Source organism: Silurus meridionalis, chromosome 12, assembly GCF_014805685.1.
Source record: "Silurus meridionalis isolate SWU-2019-XX chromosome 12, ASM1480568v1, whole genome shotgun sequence".
Lineage (NCBI taxonomy): Eukaryota > Metazoa > Chordata > Actinopteri > Siluriformes > Siluridae > Silurus > Silurus meridionalis.
Genome location: NC_060895.1, coordinates 11,125,325 through 11,150,992, shown reverse-complemented (window position 1 = coordinate 11,150,992; position 25,668 = coordinate 11,125,325). Strand labels below are relative to the sequence as shown.

Below are 25,668 nucleotides of genomic sequence, written 5' to 3'. Positions count from 1 at the left end.
ATTTGTCTTAATAAAAGCCAGAGACTTTGCTGAGCTGCTTAAAGACCTTCAAGCTAGAATGCATCTCTTTTTTTTTTCACCCAGAGCAGATCATCGCCACTGCACAAATCAGGCACTTCTCCCTGAAAAGGAGAAACCGAGCAAACACTCTTGCAATATACTGTAATTTAGGTCATGTTCTGCGGAACGTAACAGTATATATTATGGGCGAGGTTATTTCCTTTGGGTTATGGCAAGTAGAGCTGATTGCTCCAGCTTTTTATTATCTAATATGATGTTTGAGGATTGGTTATATAATCACTCATTTTTTTCCATTAAAGGGGTTAGTTCTCACTGCACATATTTATTTCCATATGTTTTTCAGGCATCTCCATATAAAATTTATAAAACGGCCAATTAAACTGAACTCTCTTGATTGTTTTTTCTATTGAACGCATGATGTTTGGCATGCAGAGCAGAATGCGCTACACTGTATAGCACTAAGTTTACACAATCTCTTTTAATATGTTAAAACTGAAGTCAATCACATTACACAGACGACCTTTATGTCTGAATGAATAATAAATAATGCAATTTTACTCAACAGACCCCACACCTTTCATTAGTCTAGTGAACCCAGTATCCTCTTTACTTAACAGCTCATTTCTGTGTTGTATCTATTAGACATTTCATTACACACAATTCTGCAGAGTTTGGTCTGGTGTAAAACGTCCGACTTGTTTTCCCCCTCATATTTTTATTTCACTTAATCTGCACGTTGACCAGATGTGACCACGGCCCCACGGGCCTGCTCTCCCACACCAGTTAGAGATTTGCAAGGCCGTGTCTCCAGGTGCTCGACTACAGATAAATGCAAGGGCAAGCAGAAATCATTTAACTCTGGAACAACAAAAAGCTGTGCACCACGGCGACATCTGTCCCAAAGAATAATTGTCTCGTGGCATTTCGGTGTGTGTTTTTCTTCTTTTGCTGGGCTTATGCAACGGGAGAAAAGTGGTGAAACAGAGAAATAATGGAGGAAATCACTGAACCTGCCGTTTTTGTGCACAAAACTCGTTTGTTTAACGCAAACACTGTAATTTCTAAACTTGCTTTGTCATGCACAAATGTACAAATCATAAAAGTGTAAAATCTCAGGTATTCCTAAAAGCAGCCAGGTTTACCTGAATCCTAATGTCCTGTTCTGTGATTCTTCCACAACCAAGTAAAGCTCTTGAGAAATAAAACATTGTGTGTCTATGATCAGAAACCACATTATAAGAATCATTTATATTGTAACCCTGACAGCAATCATGTTTGGTGATGGAAGCCATGAAATAGTCCTGACAGTCACATTCTCAGTCTAGACTAATGGCGTTGAACTCTCTGTCAGTAAGCAGACTGTGAATGCATATGGGCTGCATCTATAAAACTATGTGCCGAGATGCATTCGAAAAAAACAGAGAAAGAAAAAAGCTATTTACAGTACAGTAAATACACTGAAGTCTCAAAAGTCTGAAAGCATATTACTGACAGTGAATTTGAGTGAAAATTAGTAGAATATTTTGAATATTTACAAGAATATCAGAGCTTCTGGATCGTTTTTGGTATATTTCCTTTTCTTTCCTTTTTGCTTTAACAACAGTGTGACTTTATGATTTATCTTAGATCATTTCAGCCAGTGCTGTCTAAATACATGCTTCAATAGAAGAAAAGTGTGCAAAGCAGTTAACATGGGCAATATTATAAAATATAATATAGATTTAAATAAGGAGGAATATAACAAATGGATACATGTACACCATTCAGATAAACGTCTATAGAGGCTGTATGCAGGAGCCTATTTGCCTTGCAATTTACCAGTAAAAGCAACAACATAAAAAAAAAATGTGATCAGGAGGTTTAATCTGGCATCAGATCGGAGTGGTATAGTGGTAAAGAGTGTCTACAATTACCAAACTCATGAACATTACCATTTAGTTAATGACCTTCGTCTAATGACCATTCAGCTAATAGCTACAACAGTGATGAAGAGTAGGAGCAGAGTCAGCTCCTAAATACAGCACTAAAAATATTATTCCTCTTTACACACTTTTATTTTCAAAGCTGTGTGGTATTAATGTTTGCTGAGAAAAGTTTTATGAATAAATAAATAGGTCTTGTAAATTATTTAGAATTATTCTGCATCAGCCCTGGGCCAGATGTAACTATATTCTTTATTAAACTGAGCCAGAGTTAAAATACATTTCATCCCAGATCTGTAAAATGGATAAAAAATTGGGCTATTATGGAAAAGCACACTTAGGCAGATCTGGAGCAGATTTAGAGTTGATGCAGCTCTACATTTGGCAGTGTACAACTGTTTGAGAAAGCTTAAGTAAAATGGACTGAAGTGAATGCTGTTCAGAGCAGTAGCAATTATTCAAATATTTTACAATTTTAGAATAATTTAATTTCACCCCTTAGCATTTCTAAGCTGGTAAAACAGCTATACAATGTTTTTGACCCTGTTTCTTATTTTTTTCTCTTATCTTTTTAATATGTTTAAAATATTACACTATATGCCTAGAAGTTTGTGGACACATATCCATCATGTTTCAGAATTAAATCCCCATTTGCTGTTTTAATCTTCCATTCTTCTTTCCATCACAGCTTTAAAAGTGACTGTGGGGATTTGTGCTCATTCAGCCACAAGTGAGGTCAAATACTAATGTTTGCCAAGAGCCCTGGGTTGAAGTGTACTTTCTAGTTCATCCCAATGGTGTTGTGTGTGGATGAGGTTGGAGCTTTGTGGAGGACGCTTAAGTTCTTCCACTCCATCTTGGGCAAGCCATGGCTCTGTGGACAAAGAGATGGCAAAAGTACACACATCCTTCACTCAAGTAGAAGTACAGATACTCATGTTTTGAAAGACTCTGGCAAAAAGTACTCAAGTTAAAGTAAAGAAGTTTGGGCTCTGACATATACTTATGTAAAAAGTCTTTACTTCTACCTGTTTTAGTGTCATGCTGGTAACTGGACCTCACATCATGTTAATACATTAATACAAAAGAATACCTTGTTATCTAATAAATGTATCCAGGCTGAAAAATCACTATATAGAACACAAGCAGAGAAAAGATGATGATGATGAGGATGATGAGGTGATGAGGATGATGAGATGATAAAATGATCAGGAATGTCATAACATTCACGTTATTCAACGTTCACGTAACCTCATACTTCTTTTTGCCTTCTGTCTTGCTCATTGTTAGCTTCATAAACTAGCCTACATCTGTGGTGTGTGAGAGCAAGGAAATGATACACCAGTGGTAATTTGAAAAAGCCGTGCCATATAAAGAAATTGGTCGATGGGCTGAAAACGGTGCGCAATGAGAAGAAAAAATATTGATCATGTCACCAAATAGATTCAAACTAAAGTAACGAGCCTGGTTTGAAAATGCGAGAAGTAGAAAGTACAGATAGTGCAGATATAGTGTCCGAAAAATAAATAGTGAAGTAATGATACCAAAAAATCTACTTCGGTACAGTCATGAATTATTCGTAGTTTATTATTTCCCACCTCTGCTGTGGACATCACTTTGTGCATGGGAGCGTAGCTGAAACATTTTTGGACCCATTCGTTCCAATGAAAGGAAAATGCTATAGCGTTCTATACACATTCAATAAAAATCTGAGCTCCAATATTTTTGGCAACAGTTTGGTAAAGAGCAAAATGGTCAGATGTAATGGCTATGTAGTGAAGAATTTAAGCAATATGCAATATATGGATGATAGTGCTAAAATATTTTACACATTATTACACAGCATCTCATATCACACCTCATAGAATGTGTACTGGGTGACAGCCATATAAGGAAATTGACTGGGCTACAATTCAGAAATTGAATACATTTTATTCTTTAAATATAAATGCCTGCAAAGTAGGTACACAATAAACTATTATTAAAGTGTATAGGCTGTCAGATTTTCTGGATCTTTATAAAGCGTCAAGGCCATTGTTATATACTTATGTATCAACTTCAGACTAATATTAAAGAAATTATTCCTGCTAATGCTCCATAATGATGTTCTCTAGTCTTTTAAAAACACACTTCTTTACAGGGACTGGTGTGTTTCTACTGTGTGGTAGTAGCTTTGACTTTCTGATAAAGCAAATACAAATCATGCCAAACTTCACAATGGAGTTGTCAAAGCATATTGGAGGGCAGCTCTAAAAACCGTTACTAGAGAACAACTCAGAGATGATTCTATCAGAAGGGAGACTGGGACCTTGGACAAGAAGACATTAAAAATTTCACAGCAGAGTTTGTCATATGCTTCCTTTGTCAGATGGTATTGTTGATTTTTTTTCTACAGATATATTGCAGAGGATGCTACCAAAGCATAGAACTGCAAACAAAAAGAGCTTGCCCAGACTTCATTATAAAGCTCTTCTTCAACATAGGATTTAAACCATCACTCTATTTCTTCACATTTCCTCTTCAAAATAACTCGTACTTTTAAAATAAAATTAACCGATGGTGCTTCTGAATGTACTGCAATACGATAAAATGTCTTTTTATATTTTAGCCTTGTGTCCTTACTGATACTATTCCTTGCTGATATTCTTTTTTCCAATTACTGAGACTGAATTTATATTCTGCTATATCACACTTATAAATTAATATGTACATTAAACCTACATGCAAACCTATTATTTGTAAAGGAAAAAAATATATATATAAGAATAAAAAATTATAAAAACATTAAACCGGGTGCCAGTGAAACAGACATACATTTTATGAGTGAGTCAAGTGGGAAACATTTCTGGAGTTTTATTATACAACCCAGTACAATGTTTTTTTTCTTGCAAATTCTTTTTAGCAATTCCACCTTGAAGCACAGTTGCCTGTAAACCCCACCACTGTTTTTCACAGAGGTTCAATTATTCACCAGGCAAGGTTCACCATGTGTATTTGGTAGAGACATTCTAAATATTGAAGTGAACGACTGTTTAGACATAAAAAGGAATGAAGTGGTTAAAATAAATGGCAAATAAATAACGAATCAATATGCTTATAGTCCACTGAAGACCTCTGACTGCCTGCTGTTTTTCTGAAGGGTGGCATTTTCAATGAAAACCTGTTATATAATGCTTCAACCATTTATAATCACAACAATTGAGGACACCCACCAAAAACATTTTATATTTATGGCATTTTGCAGATGCCTTTATCCAAAGCAACTTACATTTTATCTCCTTCATATAACTAGGAAGCAGTGGGGTTAAGGACCTTGCGTTGGAGCCCAAGAGTGACAGCATGGTGAGGCCCAGGTTTGAACTTATAACATTGTGAGCCAAAGTACAATGCCTTAACCACTAAACTACCACCTCCCCAAAACCCATACACCAAACATTTAATAAACATGATGTACAAGTACCTTGTTTGTACAATAAAAAGGAACACTCAAGGTATTTGTGATGGTTACAGAATGAATATTTTCACTGAGAGGAAATTACAGTAAGGCTTGAATACTATGGTTGGTATACTGGACAGCTGATTCACTAATTCCTGGATATAAAGAGGTTCATTCCCAAAAATTAACCCTTTATATTTGGTGTTTTATGTCTGCCTTTTCAAAACTAGTAAAGGTTAAAATATATATATATATATATAGACTTTATTGACCCATTTTTGTACTTTACAGAGAAGTAAAGAAGCTTCAGCATTGATGTCACCACAACTCCCTGATGAGAGCTCACACCACATATCCAGGAACACAGCAAACATTAACAGAGTGGTGTGACAGCACTTTTATCCCATTACCTCTAAAATTGTTGCAGCATCATTTTCCTTCTCACAAATGCTTATTGGTGTCATTCCAAAGCAGCATTCTTGAGAACACCTGACACTGCAGTTTATACTTGGCTAAACAGCACAGCAGTGCTTCTTTTAAAAAGTATACGAGATCTGCTATACATCATGTCAACTTGGTGTGTGAGGAGGCACAATGTTTTAAAGGAAAACACATTCACAGGCTGCAGATAGTGAACTCCATACATGAACATTATTTTATTTTATTTGTTATCGTCTGGTGTTGCACTGGGTGCTATCAACACCTTGTATAAGTGTGTAATTATAGCGCAACTAAATAGTTTCATAGATTAAAAGGCTTGTTTGCAATTAAATGTTCCTATCTTTAGTGATAAAATAACATGCCAGAAATCGAAATGAGGCTGACATCTCTGAGAGGTCAGAGGTCTGAAGCTGCAGAAAGCCATCCTAGCGAGAAGATGTGGGAGATCGAGTCTAATTGGAATGTGGGTCCAACACGATTGCTTGAAAGACTTCATGTAGAGCCTGAAGTGTGTGTACTGAAGCTACTGGATAGCAGCAAGAAAAATAATGGCATCCTACTGGAATGATTTTATACCTGCAGAGTGCAGCTGAGAAATTTCCGTATGAATCAAAACCTGTTTATTACAGGAAAACAAAATTGTTGGGATGAAATGTGTCCTGTTTAGTACAAAGGGTCAATACGTAACATAAAATAAAGAATTGTCGCAAATCATTATTCAGAACACTAAAGGAATCAGCATGGCAGTTCAGTTGTCAGACATAATTATTCATCACCTTCAGGTGATTTTTGACATTGTCCATTATTATCACATTGTCTACCTGCTGTAAGATGATGTTTGGAAAAAAAACATTTTTTTGCAGACATGTGTTAATAGGGAGGATCACACTTTATCTGTACACGACAGGTCTGGACAGCAGGAAGCATGACCAGCTGACCTTCTCTACACCAACCAATCAGTAGAAGCCATCTGTTTAGCCAAATGGCCCAAAACTCCACAATACACACAGAAAAGCCTAGGTTTAGCCTTTTTAAAGATGAGTGCCAGACACAGCCCTCTTTCCTTTGGTTACAATCCTTTCTTCTTTTCCTTTATCCTCTATAAATCCCTCTATCAGTGTTCCAATATAAACAAAAAAAAAACATAAAAAATGGTCTGAATAATGACAGCAGCATTTATAGTGGCTATTGTTATAATCTGTAAAACATAAATGATATTAAATTGTAAAACAGCAAAGAGCATAGCGTGTACTAGGGCTTAAGTTGAGGAAGGAGAAATGAGAAAGTAATGTATATAAAACGATGAAAGACCATTAAGACCCGGTCAGTCTAAAGAGCAATGTTTCCTGGCAGCATTTCTTTAAACCCACCAGCAATAATTAATTAACAGGGCATCTTTCATTTCTATACCATGCAGTTCTAATAGCAAATGTGGTCAGTTCATAAACTATTAATAGCAAGTTTCTTTCTTAGATGTAAAAGGTGCAGAACCTCAAGTGTTTATACTCTATTAATAAACATGCTGCTATTACCAGACCCTCGGTTTGAGTTTCTCCTGGCAAATACCAGACTGAATGTCTCGATGAGCAATGAGTGACACACCCCAAAACCACATACAGTATTATACACATATTTATATAAAATGTTTGAGTAAATAACAAAAATCACCTCAATATTGGTTAAATTCTTACTGTATTCAAACATGTTGTGCTGGTGTACATGCGGGACATTGACTCGGCAGCCTGGCAGCTTTTTTTGACATATGGTTATGGTCTGAAAAAACCTGTCAGAAGGATTTCACCAAAATGTTATTTTATTGCCAATAATCTCCTTACACATGTGAAATAAAACTGTAAATTTGATAAGATTTGGTGTCTTTCAAGATTTCTTCTTAATCTCTCTCCACCATTAACTCTTATCTTGGCGTACTCATTAGGAATAAACTTATAGGGAAACAATAATAGGGATAAATCTACAGATTCTACTGCATCTTTTTAATCTGTTTATTTTTATGAAGCCATTATTAAAAGCTCTACACAAATCAAATTCAATTCAAATTAATTCATTTATATTTTTTACAGTGTTTTAAACAGTGGACATTGTCTCAAAGCAGCTTTACAGAGATAAAACAGTGATAAAGTTGTATAAAAGAGTGTATAAGTTTAGTGCCTATAAGTTTGTTCCATCTATCTATCTATCTATCTATCTATCTATCTATCTATCTATCTATCTATCTATCTATCTATCTATCTATCTATCTATCTATCTATCTATCTCTTTATATATATATATATATATATATATATATATATATATATATATATATATATATATATACGTATACGTATTGACCTTTGCACATACCATAACAGTGTGCAATTTTAGACTAATGTACGTGTATATGAATTTAAAAATAGGAACCTACATTTTTTAAGTGAGAAAAATGGTTATACATTCTCCCACTTCAGTCTGTTTTGTTTTTTTGTTTTTTTAATGGAAGAATCTTTGGAAGACCGCATCTGGGGTTGCAACAGTACCTGGAGTCTGTCCCAGTGAACCCTGGACACAAGGTGGAGGACATTCTGGATGTGGAAGCATCACATTGCAGGGCACAATCCCACACAGCAGACCATTTAGAACTGCTAATCGATCTACAACAAATGTCTTTTACTTGGGGGAGGATCATAGCAAGGGAAGAACATGCAAACCCCACACAGAGCAGAGGTGGGATTTAAAGCTATAACGATTAAACCATTAAGCCAGCATGCAACCCTGGGAATGTCATTTTCTGTAGTACCCATGGTTAAGATTAAGCAAAGTCCAGGGCCTTTATTTATCAGCATACTTATAAAATCTGGACGCAATTTTCAAAGCAATGTTTGCTTACATCTGTGCATATATACACACAGCTTTGACTGAGCAGACATGCAGAACTTGCTTAATTCTTCTGCATGCATTAATCACAGTGCAACCTCTTTCTTCACCAAGTCCCCTTTAAACAGTACTGAGTGGGTGTGTCTCAGCATGCCAGCTCTGGTTATATAAGTGCAATGTGAGAACTTTGGTCTGAGCTGGAAGTACACTGCAGCTGATTTCAACAGCATTTGATTTTTTCAACATGGTGTACGAGTGCATTGTTATAGGAGCGGGGATTCAGGGCTCGTTTACCGCCTACCACCTTGCCAAAAATAACAAGAAAACCCTGCTGCTGGAGCAAGTCGGTGATATATGTCAAAAACTAGAAGCATACTGTTTCTGTTGCACAGTGATTTACATTTGCAGAGCTGGTATTTATCATACAGGAAATGTTCAATTCATTGTACTTTGGTGCACTAATGCATTTGTGCTCCAGTGTTATAGAATTAGTAACGTGGAAGTATTGAGCAGAGATGTGGATTAAAATCTGTGTGTGTTTTGTGTTTGTGTGTGTGCTGTCACTTCAGTTTGTCCTGCCACACACACGTGGGAGCTCTCATGGCCAGACGCGCATAATCCGAAAGTCTTATGCAGAAGACTTCTATATACACATGATGGAGGAGAGCTATGAGCTGTGGGCACAGCTGGAAAAGGAGGCAGGAATTAAGCTTTACAGGTCTGTGTGTGTGTGTGTGTGTGTGTGTGTGTGTGTGTGTGTGTGTATTTTAGGACATAAGTACATCACAAGATATTTGGCTGGTGAATCATTATCAAGCTCTTCCTCTCTCCCTTTTTTCATGTGTTTGTGTGTGTATTTGAAAGAGAGAGACAGAGAGTAAAAGAGAAAGAATGAGAAAGTGTTTTGGCAGCTCTCGGGTGACTGAATCCTACACAGCTTGGGTTTTACAACCTTTTTAAGCATGTATAAGCTACTTTACAGGACACACAGTCAGAGGACCCATTAGAGATTAATAGCTTACTAATTTCCACATACTGTACAATTAGCAGTTAATGGTGACACAATGGTCTAGTAGGATGAAAAGTGTCCCCAGTGTGGACCTGTTCACCAGATTCTCCATATGTGGAGTTTCCGTTCTGGTTTTCTTCCAATTTTCAAAATCACACAAGGTGAACGGTCAACTGTGAATGCGTTGTTCGTTGTGAATGAGTGTGTAAATGTGTAACTGTTTTGATAGACATCCCATCAGCGTCTAACGCCACCTCACACACAGTGTTACCCTGTTTCACAGTAATCCTGACGAAGATAATGCAGTTTTACAAGATGAATGAACGAATCAATATGTGTTAATTCCCAGTGGAATGTGTTTGGTTAAATGTTTGTTTAGACTATTCTTAACCCATTTTGGAATCCCATGCCACAAAAATGCTTTGTTATTGTCACTTATTGTATGTGCAAAAAAATATTTACTACCTGAATCCTACCTGTGTCCTTGAACACCTACAAACTGTTGTACATTGTACTATAGGTGAATGTATGTGGACTGAAAAGATGAGAAATCTAGCACACAGATTGATCATGCATACAGTCTAAGCAAAGGGGAAGGAGACAATTTCTTGAGTGTAAAGAGCGTAAATGTGGGCAGCCTTTACATTATCAGTCACCTTAACGAAAAAAGACAGTGTGTCCCAATTCTCTTCCTATATACAGTCACAAAGCTCTTTCTTTTCTAATCTTTCTCCACAGCCATAAAGAAATGACAATGATTAAGGAGTAGCACCCGTAAAATTTGAGTTGATGCATTATGGCAGATTCTGTACAGGATTGCTGGGAACAAATACTAGTCATTTTGTATTCCTTTTAACTTGTCTTTACTACACAGATATAAAGTTAGTAGGATTCCAGATGGCTAACCTTGGCATTCCAGCAGTGTTGGATGTGTTAATGGTGATTAATTTACATGGCTAACTGGAGCAGTTAACTATGCAGTGCCATATGTTGTAGGCGTACTGGCCTGCTGTTGATGGGTCCAGAGAATGGAAAGGACTTCCAGCTCATTAAGTCCTCAATACAGAGGAACAAGGTTCCCAATGTAGTGCTGGAAAAGCATGAGTTCAGCCAACACATTCCCAATGTCAACCTGACTAGTGGAGATGCTGCGGTCGTGGAAACCTCTGGCGGAGTTTTGTACGCGGATCGAGCACTCAGAGCCGCACAGGTCAGCCACTTCTAATTCTTTTGGGCCACTGTGATTGGAAATATGTGTTTTAGCAAATGCATTTTGGAAGCCAGAAGGTTGTGGTTTCCCAATACGGACTTGAACTCTTGGCTTTATGTAAAACACTTTAACATAGCCATTGAACTAAGTTTGAATTGGATCTAAAGGGTTTCCCAAAGTTTTGCTGTGTTATAGAAAGAGTAAAAAAAAGAGTTAAAGTACGCCTTGTCATTATAGCCTGTTCCTTTAAAGTTTGAGGGGAAAAAAGATAAAGAACACTTGTCATTTCATTTCATTAGAGTATGACAGATCATCACAATGCTTCACAGGGAACAAAGCTTTGAGGAGAAAAGTTCTTCTAAGTGCACCATCAAGCACAAAGCAATTAGTCACTTTTATTTCAATAGCCAGACAGCTATTTTCCCCTCTATGCATTTATTTTAAAAGATTAATCTTCTTTATAGGGTACAGATAAGCCACCAGACACCATTATTAACCTTGAAGAAAATGACGTACATTTGCCATCATATTATAAGCCACTTTTTAAAAAAAAAAATTTAATGATCTGAGATTTATTTTTATCGTTGTGAGCTCCCAGCATGTAACTGGACCACACTTATAAGTATGCACTATAGTCTTGAAAACAAGACAGCCATCATTAGTCAATGTAGCTTGTTCTGGCTTTTCTGCTGTAGAATTCTAGTCTTGCGGTTTACACACAGAAAATGTTCTTCTAGTCTCAGGCTGATCTGGCCTACAGCGGATCATCAGAGTGCACTGGTAGGCTCCCTGATGGTACTGTCTAAAAACAGTTCTTGCTTCTCGCTCATTAGTTGGCTTGGCTTTCTAGTCCACTCTTTCCCCAGCTGTCTCATCATCATTCTACACTGCCCTCAGATCCCAATACACCACACAAGAAATATAACTTGTCCACACAATGATTCTCTACTGATAGAAAAGTTAGAGACATTTAAAACAAGGGTATTGCTACCACAATACTTAGCACCTGTAATGAAAACAAACAGAATTAACCGTATAAATTAAATAACACACACAGGTACTGTATATGTTGAGCTTAAACGTGTCAGTGGTGTTAGATATATTTTAAAACGGTATTTCCTCAAATTAATTTAAGTATAAAAATGGTTTAAAATGATTTACAGAATTAAAAAAAAAAAACCATTTTGGAATTTTTTGATGATTTTGTTTAGAGAAAAATTATTAGATCCCTAAAAATCTTTTTTTTTAAATAAAATTATTAATATTTGCTCTTTTGAAAGTTGCCAAAATCTATGGTGATGATTGTATATGGCACCTTTAAGGCTTTTAGTATGTTGGTTTGTTAATTGTATGGATTTTTTGTTCTCTTTTCCAGATGGTGTTTCAGTCACATGGCGGTGTGATAAAAGATGGAGAGAAAGTGATTAATATTGAGCCTGGCAATATAATTACAGTGACTACAAACTCTGGCACATACCAAGCGAAGAATCTAGTGATCACAGTCGGTCCGTGGGCCAAAACGCTTCTCTCTCAAACTGGACTGCACCTTCCACTGCAGGTATTATCTGAACCAGGGATCTGCTTTGACAGTTTCTCACTCAACCACAGGCCGACATCTTATATTCACTCACCTGCTCCATCTTTATCTGCCTTTAAAATTTCATACGCAGCAATTCTGTCCTGGAGTGAATGCGAGACTCAGGGTCACGATGCATTATCTGAGAGAAAATCATTTCCACCATAGTGCAGCAGCCAGGTCAGAGGCTGCGAATTACACACAAGCCTTCAGAGCGTGACTGGCATCACCCCAGGTCAGTCTGAAAAGTCAGCCACCGCGCAGAATAAACAAGCACGGGTATTTCTCTTTCCTTGTCCCAACTATGAGTCAACAAGACTCTCACTCAAGCAATTCCCCATATGTCACACATCTAAACAGAGGAGATGTGGAAGCTTTCAGTGTTGTTTAAAGCTTGGAATTGGTCTCTGAATTGGAATTGCATTATTGAGTAAGGCACACATCTGAGAGGCAGCACCAGATAAGTACGATTATGTGTGTGTGTCTGGCTTTTATGATCTCTGAATAAGGAACCAGGATGGGCAGTTTATTAAAGTGAGAACTTCTAAATACTTGTTACTTTTCCTGGATGTGATTTATTTCAGTGTACATTTATTTAATTAAACTCTTATTCCTGATACTGCAGTAGTAGGTTGAACAGTACTCTTGGTAATTGCTCTTGGATCAAAAACAGCAACAACAACAACCTTTTCTCTCCCTGTATGTCTCGGCAGGTGGTAAAGATAAATGTGTGCTACTGGAAGGAGAAGGTTCCAGGCTCCTACAGCATCAATAATCGCTTTCCCTGCTTCATCCAGATCCAGCCGAAGGAGGCGGAGCACGATATCTATGGCCTTCCATCCAATGAATATCCGGGACTGATGAAGGTGAGTGAATGGAGCTGAGGATTTCAACGAGCATGTACAGCCCCAAGACAGATTTCAAAATGGTTTATTATACTCTATAAGCTGTGCAGTATGTACATGAGTAATATCTCAAACACTAATATTTTGCACTATGTAGAAATATCACATTACAGCAAAGGAAGGAACCACTCAGGAGCCTTATCTTAAGGAAATTTGGAAACGTGTACTGGTCTATCTGAAGCCCTGCCTGCTCCTATTTCTAAAGAGACGGGCCTGAGTAAATAGTACAAAAACATATACAATCGCATATCAAAGACCATCATTGAATGAATGAAATAAAATGAAGACATTCGTTCATCTTCATTTACTTTATCTTGCTCAAGGTCATAGCAGATCCAGAACCTTACCTTGGCATCACTGGGCTTAAGGCAGGAATAAACCCTGGATGGGATGTCATTCCATCACAGTGCTCCATACACACACATTCACACACTCATTCATAAATAGAAGCAATTTAATGTTGTCAGTCCAACCGAAAAGTTTTTGGGAGGAGGAGGAAACTGGAAAACCCAGAGAGACACCAAAAGTTTAACCAGACTCTGATTTAATATCTAATCAGGCACCCTAGAGCTGTGATGCTGCTGTAACTATTTCAAAGCACTAATCAAAACTTGCATTACATTAGGTGGGAATAATACCATTATAGTGCAATATTCCATTTAAATTTGCAATTTGCCAGTAAAAAGGTTGATTGCTTATTGTTTGAAGAGTAAGCTTTTTGTATGTCCATTGGGAACATCACAGAGGATCATTTTTAAGATTGATCCACAAATCCTGGGTGCTGTTCATTAATGCTTGACAGAAAAGTGAGAGTTGCTGTTTTCCTCTGATTCCTCTTCTCCTGGTCATGCACCCTGCCTATTACAGTCTCAGTGGGAGTTTTCCGGCTCATCATACGAGACATGATAAAGAGAACACAGATGGCTGTCATGTGAGGTGTGCGTATTTCTGGTCCATCCACCAGAGCCTGGTTTTATCAGAGCCTATCAACTCCTCTGAGTAAACTACAAATGATGTAATCTGGAGTTGTACCGCTGTTCTCAGGTTCCAGATGGAGCTGTTTGAAATCTTTCTCTTGTTATAAATTCTTCTGGTTATGTGCATCACGCTCAGGTTTGCTACCACATGGGCAGTGAGACGGAGCCGGATGAGAGAGACAGGCAGACGGATAGACGAGACGTGGATGCTGTGTCGAACTACATCAGTCGCTGCCTCCCTGGTCTTGTGCCTGTGCCGGCTATTGTAGAAGGCTGTATGTACACGGTGAGTTAGTGCTCACTATATACTATATACAATGCATAGTGTCTACACACTATGTACCCACACACACACAACCAAGGTCTTGAATTTGACAATCAGATACACTAGAAAATGTATATGCACTTCTATTAAGCTGAATACATCGTACCAGCAAGTCCCAGTCAATTGTATCGAGCCTGTTGTGCATGTGTGTAAGGGAGAAGATTTAAACCATGCCTAGGGCTGGTTCACGAAGCAGGATTTATTGGTTATATTTAAGGTGGGTTTGATTTTACCCTGGATTTCCTGTTTTACTGCCACAGTTCACTTTTTATTAGGCTACGCTGACTAATACTGCAGAGTTGACATGTTGAGTGTAAACAGCTCCAAGGCCAGTCAGATGTCAGAAAAATCACACATTTTAGCTAGATGTTGGTTACTAAGCTTACACTGTGTAAAATGCTGTATCATTCCTGAAAAAATGGATTTAAGAGCAAAAATTGTGAAAGGTCACCAGCTGAATGTGGTCATACAATATATTTTCCAGATAATTTTTCGTTCGAGAATTTCTACAGATGTGATTTTTTTGTCTTTGCGGCGTTGAAGGGCATGATATTGAACGTAACACTTGTCATTAGACTACCACTTGACCACCATCCGGACTATAAAGCGCACCCATATATAAGCCGCACCCACTGAATTTGACAAAGATTTTTATTTTAAACATAAATAAGCTGCACCTGTCTATAAGCCTAATGAAACTAATGAACTTTACTCAGGCTTTAACGAAAGACAGTGTCTGTTACACGGTGTAACGGGTGAAATATGTTGCGCTTCCTTTAGGAGCAGAGCGGCATTTTGGGAATAGCATGGCGCCGCATTTTTCCGCTATTACTGCATGTGTGGAGACCGAGGATTATGTCCTTATTATTTTCTGATGCTCATTTCTAAGTTTCTTTGACTAACCCATAACGCTGTTGCAAATGGAGCGCTATCCAATGACCCAGACTCAACGTGTTACAACAGCTTGTATCTAAACAGTAGCCTAGCAAGAAAGTCATTGTTCACTGTCTTCCTCCTTCCTTTCACAACTATTTCTCTTGGAAGTTTATCTTTTGGCATCGTCGTGCGTTTAAGAAAAATGTTTTTTATCCCATAAATTAGCCGCTTCGTTGTTTAAGCCGCGGGGTTCAAAACGTGGGAAAAAAGTAGCGGCTTATAGTCCGAAAAATACGGTACTTGTAAGTTGCTCTGGAGAAGCGATGCATTAAACAACTAACATTATTGTGACATTTTTCATGGTAAATGTTCCAATACAAGGAAGGCAATAGTTTATCAAACTGTAAAGTAAAATTCTGTTTAAAGCTGAATTATAATTGGATTTCTTTGCTTTATTAAAAGCAGTCAATGATGCATTTAGTGAAAATTATACTATGTGCTGAGTGCTATTCTAACATTCTGTCTGGTTGTCTGATCTCTTAGGTGACACCTGATAATCATTTTGTCTTAGACCACCACCCCGCCTACAGCAACATTGTGATTGGAGCTGGCTTCTCAGGTCAGTAGTAATAAACCATACACCTCTTACTCCCATGTATTGTTCCCATATATATACACACACACACACACACACACACACACACAATCTCAAAATGCTGGCTTTGTTTTTAATGAGGAACTGAGCTGGGGCAGCTGTGAAGGACAGTGAATGGATCCCCCAGTGCACATGCCTTTTATCCTCTAATTAAAGATCCTTGTGTCTCACTGGGCCATCGTGTGCTTCCATAGCTGCCTCTCTGGGACTGAAGGGCTATCCTGGCATTCAATCCGTCTGCTCCTATTGTCTCTTCCTTTAACTAATCATGAGGCTAATTAATTTCTGCTCAAGCAAAAGGCCTCTGCAAGTACAGTTTTATTTGAAAGGCTTCAGGAAAGAAGTGCCACAAGGCTTCTATAGGGGGGTTTCGGGGAAAAAGCTATTCATTTTTTTTGTATTGTTCTCAGATAGAGAAGGCAAGGTGTGATTGAGAGCATTGTGGGATCGCTCCTTCATCCCACAACCCATTAATGATTTATGGCATTTATTCTTCGGCCTCAATTCAACATTAGGCCTATGATTGGAACTGAGAAAAACCCTTCCACTCCTCTTTTTTCCCCTCTATTGTGTACTGTAATAACTGCATTTGCTCTCTCTGCTTCATCCAAACACTGTTCTGTGTGTGTGCGTGTGTGCGCACATGTGCGTGTGTTGTTGCCTGAAAATTTCAAAGCGTTCAATGATTTGACTCCAATTCTGAGGCTGGTTTGGGGGAACAACATTCTATTGTCCACTAGGCGCTTAACATAAGAGCTGCTACGCTGGAATAAGGGCTTCGCAGTTGCCATGGCTACCCTGTCACATTAGCAATACACATCACACAGATCTATCTGTCAGAAACTTGGCCTTTCAGCCATCGGAACTTCAAAAAGCATCACTCTAAAAGCACTATATTTTGGAATATTTTATATAGTGTACCTTTTTATTTATACATCAGTGTCTGACAATTTATGCACATGGGAGATATTTGCCTTTATGTACGTCAAATTCCATTCAGAAGGACATACATAAAGACATACCATCCCCATGTGTACATTATTTTTTTGTGTAGTTCCTCCTACCCTATACATAAATGTATGTTTTAGTGCTGTGTGTCACTTGTGCAACCATCTGATTTGTATCTCCACAGGCCATGGTTTCAAGTTTGGTCCAATCGTAGGAAAGGTGCTGTGTGAGCTGAGCATGGGCCAGAATCCGTCCTATGACCTTTCACCTTTTAGCATTCAGCGCTTCCAGGGAAACCCCCAAAAAGATCCATGAGACCATCATGTGTAGCAGAATACATGTTAAGAAATTCATGACACAGTAATACAAGGCACAGTGCTGATTTTTTTAAAGAATGCTTATGATTAGGGCTGAAGCTATCGATTATTTTAGTAATCAAATATTCTACTAATTAGTCCATCGATTAATCAAGTAATTCTTCATTGAAGAGCAATAATAAATATACCACAGAAAATAAGACGGATCTCTTAAAATGAACAAGTAATTTTTTTTTAGAAAAATTTACATTTTTATTGCTGAAATTGCAATCTGTGAAAACTAAACCCATTTATTGAAGGGTGAGGAGGCCTGGGGTCCAGTCAGCATTTCTATTTATCCCAAAGGTGTTCAATAGGGTTGAGGTTAGAACTCAATAGCAGATCACTCAAGATCTTTCATCTTATTGGACCTGGCTTTGTGCACAGGGGCATTGTCATGCTGGAACAGATTTGAGTCTCCTAGTTTAAGTTTGGAGAAAATGTATTGCTGAATATTACGAATATATACTTTTGCACCAACATACTGGTCTTCCATGATCTCCCAATTTCTGTGAGATAAGAGCTCCTCCTCGAGTCATGTGAGCCGTTAGCTTCACCTAATGAGAGACACAAAACCAGTGTTTTTCTCTTTCATTCAACTTAAAGCACATGTTTATTTCCTCGACTATGCCCAACCGAGGGTCCCTACTGCATACAAAGCAAATTGTCTGTTTAAAAAATAAATAAAATAGAGGCATCAGCCATTGAGCAATGTGCCTTGAAGGAGCCCGGCTGCATGTTGTTGTGCTGCCTGTAACTATTTCGCCCTGTAAACACGTTAATCACTAATCAGGTGGCCTGTTACTCTAGCCGTTCACCACCATCAGCAGGAATGAGGAAATTATACAGCGTGACAGCAGGGAAGCCGGAGCCCATTCATCCTTGGGGTTCGAAGTAAGAGCATATTGATTGCGTCGAATTATTAATGGCTGCATTAAATTGCCATCAAGTGTGCGTGGGCTAATATTTACCTCAGCAGATGAGGGTTTAATGATGGTGTGAGCTTTCGAACAATGCACGAGCAGAGAGCGAGCGTAGGCTCAGAAGCGGCTCCCGGCTGCACTCCAAGCTTGCAGGAGCCTGGCTCCGTGTCAGTCTTAATAAATACAAATCTTTACAGCTCATGTGTAAGGCTGCAAAAGGTGTCTGGATTTCAGCTTCAGCCTGCACAGGTAAGCTATTTATATTCAGAATGCCTTGGGATGGAGGTGATTACAGGGATATTCTGTGTCTAATAGAGAAAAGAGAGAATTAGATCAAGCTTGGTCGTGTGTGGCATTATGAAGCTGAGTCTATGCACGCTCTTGATCTAGGGGAGTATGAAGCAAAGGAACAGAGCAGTGTACAGAGAAGGCTACAGTAGGGACAAGAGGAGAAAATTGGAAGAAAACAAACGGAAGAATAAAAGTGCATCACTGACTGGTTTTACTAGTCTTTAAAGAGCCTGAAGATACAGGTGTCTACACCTTTGCCAAAGGGAAAATTATTGGGCTCATTTATAACGATAAAAAAGGTGATTATCTTTATTTAAGAAAATCTATTGTTTTAAACGACTCATTCCGTTTTCTTAAAATACCTTTATGTCATCCACCTCCCTGCTTGCGAAACATGAAGCTTATAACACAATAAGTCAGGTCATTTATACACAAATAAACACACAGGAGGAATTCTAATTAAGTTCAAGCACAGGCAAAGACAATAAAGAACCATTCCACTATTTCAGAGCTGTAATCCCACATATTTTTGCTGTCCTCCTGTTTTTTTTTTATTTTTTAAATCACTATAGCCCTTTCCTGAGAGTAACTAAACAACTATTAAGTCAGCTGTCTTAAGTGCACACTAAGGCACTCCCCATTTTTACAGGCTCTTGATCAATAGTGCCAGTAGGCAGAAGGGGCTTGATCCTGCTAAAATCCTCCAGCATCCCCCTTCTTACTTATGTTGAGCTGCACATGTGCAAAACTCCACATAGTCCTCTATTAAATCCCATCATTCCTCCTTCTGCCCACTTCTGATCCATACTGCCAACACAGGCATGGCATGAGAAAGCTTCTGCAAATTGCACTGAAAAAGTGAAGGGAGCCTGTGACCATCCTGTGCTGCTAATTGCCCTGAAAATGTGGTTTAATTATGAATGGCACTTTTCTTCTCTTTGATAAGTGATTAATACTTTTGGTTATTTTACGAGTTGTCAGTAGTTATAGTGTTAGCATACTGCAGCAAAACGCAACATGTGCAAAGTGCAAGATTTAATATTAACCTTCTAGAGTGTATTTTACTAAGTGTTTATATACAGAAAAGAACTCAATCTGTATCTGTCTCTGTATATAATTAAACACACCAAGGACATTGAGTATTAAGTATGGGTCCCTGCTGGAGTAAACTAGGGTAGAAAGTGCGTAGGAAAGACACAGAGGCAGCTAAATAATATTCATACGTTAAGAGTTTAACAGAAAGCTTTCAATATTATAGAGGATTATTTCCATCCCTTACACTCTCAATTCCAATTGTTGCCTTCAAGGACATGCTTCAAATCACTATGGAAGAGAAAAAATATGGAAAAATAAAACTTGCATGTAATTCATAGAAGGTATAAAGATAAAGATGTTCTACTAAAACATTGCAGTCCTACATAAAAATGCAAAAAAAACCCTTACATTTTGGGTATTTTAACTGAGCAAACTCTCTGCGTTCTGATACCTTCATAACTTCTGCAAGTTTCCAGAAGGTACTGTAGAAGTGACTCTTGGAATTCTGCATCTTTACTACCATCATTCCACCAAATGTAGCCACCAGAACCTATGCAGACTGAATGCACAGATGTTCACTGAAGTCTTTCCAGCTCATGACTTCTCCAGATCCCATTGGCAATAAGAGCTTTGAGTGAAGTCTGCCTCATGCCCTGATGACTCCAGACACGGTGAGTCTTGTAGAGCTCAGAGAGAGAGGACAATGACATAGAGGGGTATTTAGGGTGAGAGCAGGGTGATTTGGTTCAGCAGTGGGACTGAAACTCATCATCCAGAGCAGAGCACAGTGACAGTTTCAGTGAAGGTCAGATTGCAAAGGTCATCTGTCAAAACCCAGGAGAAAATGGCATTATTGTGTAGTAGGGCTGAACTTGGTGAAGTGAAATGGGCCTGTCGGTGAAACGGAGGGTTTATGGGATCTCAAACGTCAAAAGTATCTGGAGAAGAGTTTTAGGAGCACAAGGTAAGACTATAAATAAAACCAGTTCTATGCTGGAAAGCACTCCGATTCCTCAATTTAATACGACATAAGAAATAGTTCATGTCGCATCTCTTGCATTAGGTCTGGGTTACTGCCTGCCTAGTTAATTTATGATATTGTGGAAGTCACAAGAAGCTACTGAGAAGCATTTTCACCATAGTATATAAACCTCATTTTTTCCTCTCATTTAGAAGTTGGCAGGTAAAATAAATAAATAAATAAATCCTAGCTACATTTTGAAGTATAATGAGCTCTGTGGCACTGCTGCTAAGGGAACATGGAACAACATCAAATGGTTTTGTGGTCTCTCAACATCAAATCCTTAGCACGGTACTTTCTACCTCTCTTTTGTTAGATCTCGGTCTCTTTATATTTTTTGACACTTTATGGTGGAAATGATAATTTGCCCAATGAATATTGCATTTCCCTACTCGATCAGGATTTACAGCAATCCCGAATATGTCTTCGCAGATGCGTGCGGCAAAGAGATGCAGCTACAGCGTGAAGCTCAGTTCAGAAATACGTAGCGACAGATTGAATTTACAGAAGAGGAAAATATTCAGGGACAAATATGATGCAAAAATGTGCCTTCTTCCTCGTGGACTGTGCAATCAGGAAGAATCGGATACAAAATAAATGGGAAACTGTCATGGCGAGAAATTTACTTTTTTTTTCCCTTTGCTCAGCAGCATTCAGTAGTTCTGATTTGTATTCTTATATTTGATACATAGATGAGGGAATTGTGGGTTGGAAGGCAAAAATCACCCTACACAACATGACCCCAAAATTCTACTGGATTCAAATCCAGACTGGGAAGACCAAAGAACACTAAACTCATGTTTGAGATGACTTTTGCTTTCAATGATGGTACATTACCATGCTGCAAGTTAAAAGATTGGCAAATTGTGGCCATGAAGGGATCAGTAACAATCCTGCTATAGTCTTCAGCTTTCATTTGATTGGTATTAATGTTGCCAAAACTGTGACAAGCGTATATTCTCCACATTATAGCACTGCTGTTTCATGGTCCAGTTCTGATGCTCACATGACCATTGTAGGTTCAGTGGTGGACATGAGTCAGCATGGACACTATGTTTGGTCTGCAGCTACGCAGCTCCATTCAAAGCCAGCTGCTATGCACTAAGTGCTCTGACGCAAGTAAGTACATTTAAGCAATTTCTGCTTCAGTAGCTCTTTTGTGGGATCGTATTAGAATAGCTTCTGCTCCCTATGCTCATCAGCGAGGTCCATGATGATGCCACCAGTTCACTAGATGTCCATCCATGGTCCACTTTTGGTTAATTATAAAACTCTGCATACCAGGAACACTCTACAAAACCTGGCACATTTATCTTAGCAGCTATGGGGTTAAGGGCCTTGCTCAGGGTCCCAGAGGTGGCAACATGTTTAGTGGCCTTAACCACTAAGCTACCACCTCCCTTGAAATCTTAAGAAAAAGGCTTTTACTTGTCACATGTACATTATTACACAGTGAAATATAGTCAAGTCAGGTCAAGTGAAGTTTTTTTCTATTGCACTTTTCACAAGAGACATTGTCTCAAAGCAACTTTACAGAATTTAAGAGTTAAGGTGAACGGTGTGTATTTATCCCTGATGAGCAGCCATGGTGACTGTGGCAAGGAAAAACTCCCTTAGATGTTATGAGGAAGAAACCTTGAGAGGAACTCCATCCCCATTTGGGTGACCTCAATATAGCTAATGGCATGCATTGTAAGAAAACGTAATTATCCATTTGTTTTACTTACAACGTTCTTTTTTTTCACTCTTGTATCCTCTCCACACTTTCATACTGGCTTTCATCAGGGTCTCGGAGCAAAAACACAGGCGACACAAAACACATCCAAAAAGTTATCTTTAGAAAAGCCAGGCTTGTTTACCGCCCTGTACAGGTCTAACCCGAATAAAAGACCTGCAGAAAAGGCTCAGCAGTATTGAACATGAAATGTACGAAAAGCACAACACATCAAACAAAGCCCAGTCTCTAAAAGCTTCAATCTATTGGTCTTTTTTGGCTCAGCCAAACACAATTCACCTGGTTACTGCTTTGAGAGATGAGAGTCCTGAAACTGGAATACAAAAGAGGAGCCCTGATGGGGATATAAGCTGTTCTCTAAAAGCACAAGCACAGTGAGAGCATATTGTATTATGTGTGGTCTGTAATCAAGTTTTGAAACATGAAAAGTGTTGAAAAGATTTTTATATATAAAAGTATATATATATGCGCCAATTCAATATTTGAAACTTCGTAGATGCCCGCAAGCTCTAAAATGTTGTCTGTGTGCATTCAACACTGTGGCATGTTACGCAATCAGCCAACTATGTATCTTCAGAACCATGCATAAAATCAATGAAGCTATAGGTCCTCATCCTCAGCTACTTTGTTTTGGTGAACCTTTGCCCGCTGGAGATTCAGATTCCTCGTTTTGTCTTCTGCTCTTGTGGCCCATCCAACTCAGAATTTGACATGATGCTTCCTAAGATGCTTTTCTGCTCAGCACGGTTGTAAAGAGTTATTATATGCGATACCAAAGCCCTCTCGTTCTCCTCTGACCTTTCGCATGAAGGTCGAAGTGTTTCTGCACAAAACTTTGACATTTACAGGATGTTGTTGCACGATACCCGTGTGAGCTCTAGAGACTCATGTTGCATGTCAAAATTTTAGAAAAAAATCAACATGCAAGCCACATTCAATGCGTCAGTGACATTTTTCCCCATTTCTGATAATGAACATCAGCTGGAACTTTTTTTCTTTTTTGCATTTTGCTACTGTGACATGACCGGCTGATTCAGTAATTGTATAAATGGCCATGTGTACAGTTATATGGTGAGTGTAATTCAAATCAATACAGGAAGAATAAGTGTAAACATGCCTGACCATGTGGTTGCTGTGTCACTATAGTTCTCTCTACAGATCGATGCCTACAAACTAATTAAATAAAAAAACAAACAAATGAATCAATGCTCCTTTAAGCTGTTTATGTTTGCAGTTTCGCAGTATTGTCGGGATACATGAACCGGTTAAACATTAATACACACCGACTCCAGCTTTGTGAGCACAATGTAGTTACTCTGCAAGAAGAAAAACAATTCAAAAGTAATGGAGGAACTGAGCATAAACAATTCCTTGTAAACAAAGCACATGTGAATACACTCTGAATAATCAACCATGGAAATAAATGCATTACATATTTTCTCTTAGCTTGATAGAAATGGCTTGACTATGCAAAAAATAATGACTTGACTGACTCTGTATTTTGTACTGGCATGAATTGTAATATGGCTTCTATCACGACTAATAAACAGTCTTCCAGGTGATGGGATACTGTAGACACATCAAAATACATCACCTCTATATTCATTATATGAAGAATGTTAAACATGCTCTAGTAACCTCATTACTAAATTCATTACTGTTTTCTCATTCAGATTAAAGTTTGTTTGCACATCTAATAATTACAGTCATTACCTGTAATCATTATCATTCCATAACCTGCTGTGCACATGAACTATTTTCCTCATTATCATAATTTGCTACACCTAATAGAGCAAACCATTATTGATCTAAATGAGGCAGGGGAGCAGGGGGCTGACATGGCAATCATTTGGTTCTTTTTGAGCTTCTCTTAGAAATGCATTACACTGCATGCTGATACATGCACCGCGTCTCTGGTGTAATAATGTTGACGCACGTCTCTGCGGCAACCTTTCATTTTGTCCACACTCTCTGCCTGTATGACAAATGGCAACTATATAATTTAGACAGTCTCTCAGTTCAGCAGCGAAACAGAAATGCTCTGCCTGGTTGGACAGTGATTGCTTTATTACTTTCTTATTTATTAAAATCTTTAGAAGATCTGGTTGAACATTACTTCTGGGTGGTTTCTCATTTTTCATGATTTCTAACATTCTTTAACTATTCCTTAGTATAGCGAACATTCCTTAAAGATTATTCTTCAGTTTTTGCTAGTTAGAAAAAATGCATATAGCATGAGATTGATATGCCCGAAATGCATATACAAATATTACAAAAATATATTTATACGCCAATCAGGCATAACAATATGGCCACGAGCCTAATATTATGTTGGTATATTATATATATATTCTGATATTAGCTGTGGCTCGAGATGTGTTTTATCTGACACATGGCCTGAAGCAACACAATTTGTTTTGCAAAAATGATAGAGCACTTTCTCTACCGTGGAATCTTGCTTCTCTGCTTCTCATAACAAATAAACACTCTAAAAATGCAAAGTGAATCCAATTTGGTTAATCTACATATTTAAGATGCCAACAAAAGTGGGTGGGTGGGTGGGTGGGTGGGTGGGGGGTGTTATATAAATGCAAGCTTTCATGAAAGAAACTGGAAACAAGAAAATGAGTGGAAAAAAAAAAGCAAGTCTAACAATCACCATCATTTATTTACAATATATTAAACCATAATGGAAAAAGTATTACTTATAACAAGTGGTCATTGTATTTAATAAGAAGAATTAACATGAGTTGTTTTAAAAGCTAGGATGAATCATACAAACATATATTCATATTAATGTGTACAGCCAGCAGTTTTATGTATGTTTTGGCCTTGTGTTTGTATTGAGCCAGGAACATGGTAAAACACACACTCTTTGTAATAAAATTAATAATGGGTAGAAACGAGGATGAAATCACTGACCCTTTGAGAGTTCATAAAAACCATGTAAAAGAAATGCCGGCTCCCTTCGAAAAATACAATAAAAAGCAGAGAGTCAGAGAAATCTCTGTTTTTTTGTAAAACGGTGTGCATTTAGCGATTCTGCTCAATTCCTTAATGCTAGTCCATAAATACTATCATGAATGCAAAATAATATATTGTGCAGCTCTACGTAAAATAAAAAGTAAAGAT

At 38.1% G+C, this 25,668-nt stretch overlaps 2 protein-coding genes across 18 annotated transcripts in view; one reads left to right on the top strand and one right to left on the bottom strand.

The window, feature by feature from the left end:
* The first annotated feature begins 8,413 nt into the window (after positions 1-8,413).
* Positions 8,414-17,692, top strand: pipox (pipecolic acid oxidase). Of its 3 annotated transcripts, none has more exons than XM_046862687.1 (8): positions 8,414-8,544; positions 9,264-9,412; positions 10,700-10,913; positions 12,289-12,471; positions 13,203-13,355; positions 14,508-14,657; positions 16,116-16,191; positions 17,360-17,692. In XM_046862687.1, exons 1-8 carry the CDS (start codon positions 8,521-8,523, stop codon positions 17,488-17,490), a joined length of 1,080 nt encoding a protein of 359 aa, XP_046718643.1. In that variant the 5' UTR covers positions 8,414-8,520; the 3' UTR covers positions 17,491-17,692. The 3 variants fall into 3 exon arrangements, with proteins under 3 accessions (XP_046718643.1, XP_046718642.1, XP_046718644.1); XM_046862686.1 differs by lacking the exon at positions 8,414-8,544 and adding an exon at positions 8,898-9,037; XM_046862688.1 differs by lacking the exon at positions 8,414-8,544 and adding an exon at positions 8,918-9,107.
* A 7,493-nt stretch (positions 17,693-25,185) lies between these two features.
* Positions 25,186-25,668, bottom strand: part of myo18ab (myosin XVIIIAb) — a 90,470-nt gene continuing 89,987 nt past the window's right edge. For all 15 annotated transcript variants that reach the window (XM_046863608.1, XM_046863609.1, XM_046863615.1 and 12 more), the window contains one exon: positions 25,186-25,668. This exon is cut by the window's right edge and continues 1,360 nt beyond it. The gene's annotated coding sequence lies outside the window, so the exon portion shown is untranslated.